The sequence below is a fragment of the Austrofundulus limnaeus genome, unplaced genomic scaffold (assembly GCF_001266775.1).
Source record: "Austrofundulus limnaeus strain Quisiro unplaced genomic scaffold, Austrofundulus_limnaeus-1.0 Scaffold4, whole genome shotgun sequence".
NCBI lineage: Eukaryota > Metazoa > Chordata > Actinopteri > Cyprinodontiformes > Rivulidae > Austrofundulus > Austrofundulus limnaeus.
This window is the reverse complement of record NW_013952406.1, coordinates 419,527-421,295: the sequence shown is the minus strand read 5'-3', so window position 1 is coordinate 421,295 and position 1,769 is coordinate 419,527. Positions and strand designations below refer to the sequence as shown.

The 1,769-nt window shown below is 37.6% G+C and overlaps 1 protein-coding gene across 1 annotated transcript in view; it reads right to left on the bottom strand.

The window, feature by feature from the left end:
- The window catches only part of kcnh6a (potassium voltage-gated channel, subfamily H (eag-related), member 6a), a gene marked incomplete at its 5' end in the record, with an annotated part of 27,550 nt that extends 26,827 nt beyond the window's left edge, over positions 1 to 723 (bottom strand). The window contains 1 exon segment of the mRNA XM_014022117.1: positions 531 to 723. Coding sequence (XP_013877571.1) covers positions 531 to 606 — 76 coding nt within the window.
- Positions 724 to 1,769: the final 1,046 nt, after the last annotated feature.

The following is a 1,769-nucleotide window of genomic DNA, read 5'->3' as shown; positions in this document are numbered from 1 at the left end:
TAGATAGATAGATAGATAGATAGATAGATAGATAGATAGATAGATAGATAGATAGATAGATAGATAGATAGATAGATAGAATTTAAAGTTAGCAACAAAATATCTTATATTAGTAAACACAAACCTAAAAGTTGCTAAGCTCAAGGCTAACAACTAAAATTAGCAAAACATTATCTGAAGGATGAAATTAGCATAATGTAGCTAAAATAAAGCCTACTAAACTTAACTCTAAAACATGGAAAACTGAAATATATCTGAACGGAACCAAAAAAGTAAATTAAAATTACATATTTTAAAAACTATAAAAGCTAAATTTACAAAAAGATTCACCATTGATTGATCGCCGGAACGAGCTAAATAAACGTAAAATTAGCTAAACATAACATAAAAGCTAAAGTTTGAAATGGAAAGAATAAAAAAGTAACTATGTTGAAAATATTCAGGGTTATGCAGGATAATATTTTTAAAAAGTTGTATTGCTTTTGTGTTGTTTTGGTGTATTTTGCTGACAACTGTTGCTCCGGACTCACTCTGCTCGTCGAACTTCCTGATGATCGTGTCCAGGTAGGTGTTCTGGAGCGCGACGTGTCCGCGTCTCACCGGCATGTTGGCGCAGAGGACCTTCACCTCCACGACACATGAACCTCACTGCTCCCAAATAAACACGTGTGTGCACAGAAACACGTGGAAAGTCTCACCCTTTGTATAAAAAAGATGGTTCCACTGAGAGGAGGAGGAGGAGGAGGAGGTGATTTTATTGTCGCGCGCTGCCTCCGGCTGAGGATGAAGCCTGGAGACGGATGGAGAGGAGGGCTGGTTACCTGGGCGATAGCAGGATGTTTTATCGCGATTGTACAAATAAAAACATCTGGAGAAAAAAAAAGAAAACATCTGAAAGAGTTCAAACCTCTTAAATCCAATCGAAACCCCGAAATCCGTCTAATTATAAAGAACCTGTTGTAGTAGAAAGTTGGAAACCGAAAACTATTACGCGCGAAAATCCGGCGGTTTTTCCTGATAAAAGCGACATTTTCTGTCAGATTTGAACCCGGAGGGACAAGAACGAGAGACAACAAGCTCCTGTTTGTCAGATTCACGAATCCTGAAACACTTCAAACCCTCCCCACCCCTTCTTCACCCCCACTTCTCTCCCTCCACCGTCGATTTACAGCTGAAGACAGGTTACCGGAAGCGCGTTAGGTCTTTCAAAATAAAACCTTTCCCCCCCATTATTACTGGTTGGATGTTGGTTTAAATCAGGGCTATTCAACTAAACTGCTCCGGGGGTCACAGTTCTGCCGGTCAACAGCTCAGGGGCCGAACATCCAGCAATTAGTTATTATGTAAATAAACAAAGTATTACAAAGATCTGTTACCTTTGAATTAGTTTATTTTGCTGCATTTAATCATCAATACAATATGCACAACCCTATAAAAGTAGTGACACATTATCAAAAACAAAAAGAACACATTATGCCTCCTATTTAACACAAATAATATTTTGACATCTCTGACTTGCCAAATTTTTAAAACAATTTTATTTTCACTTTCATCATTTTATCTTCAACTGCTTGTAGTTTTAACTGTCTTGAGTGTTTATAGAAATGTTTTTTACCAGCTTCTAGCCAAGATTCTGACATTTCTGTAGATACCAAACATGTCTATGTTTAACTAAAATAACTTATAGTAATTAAAGTAGAAAACCGGGGGTTTGGGCTTAAGAGATGAATGAAATAATTGGCGGGCCGAACTTTGGGCCACCAGTTGAA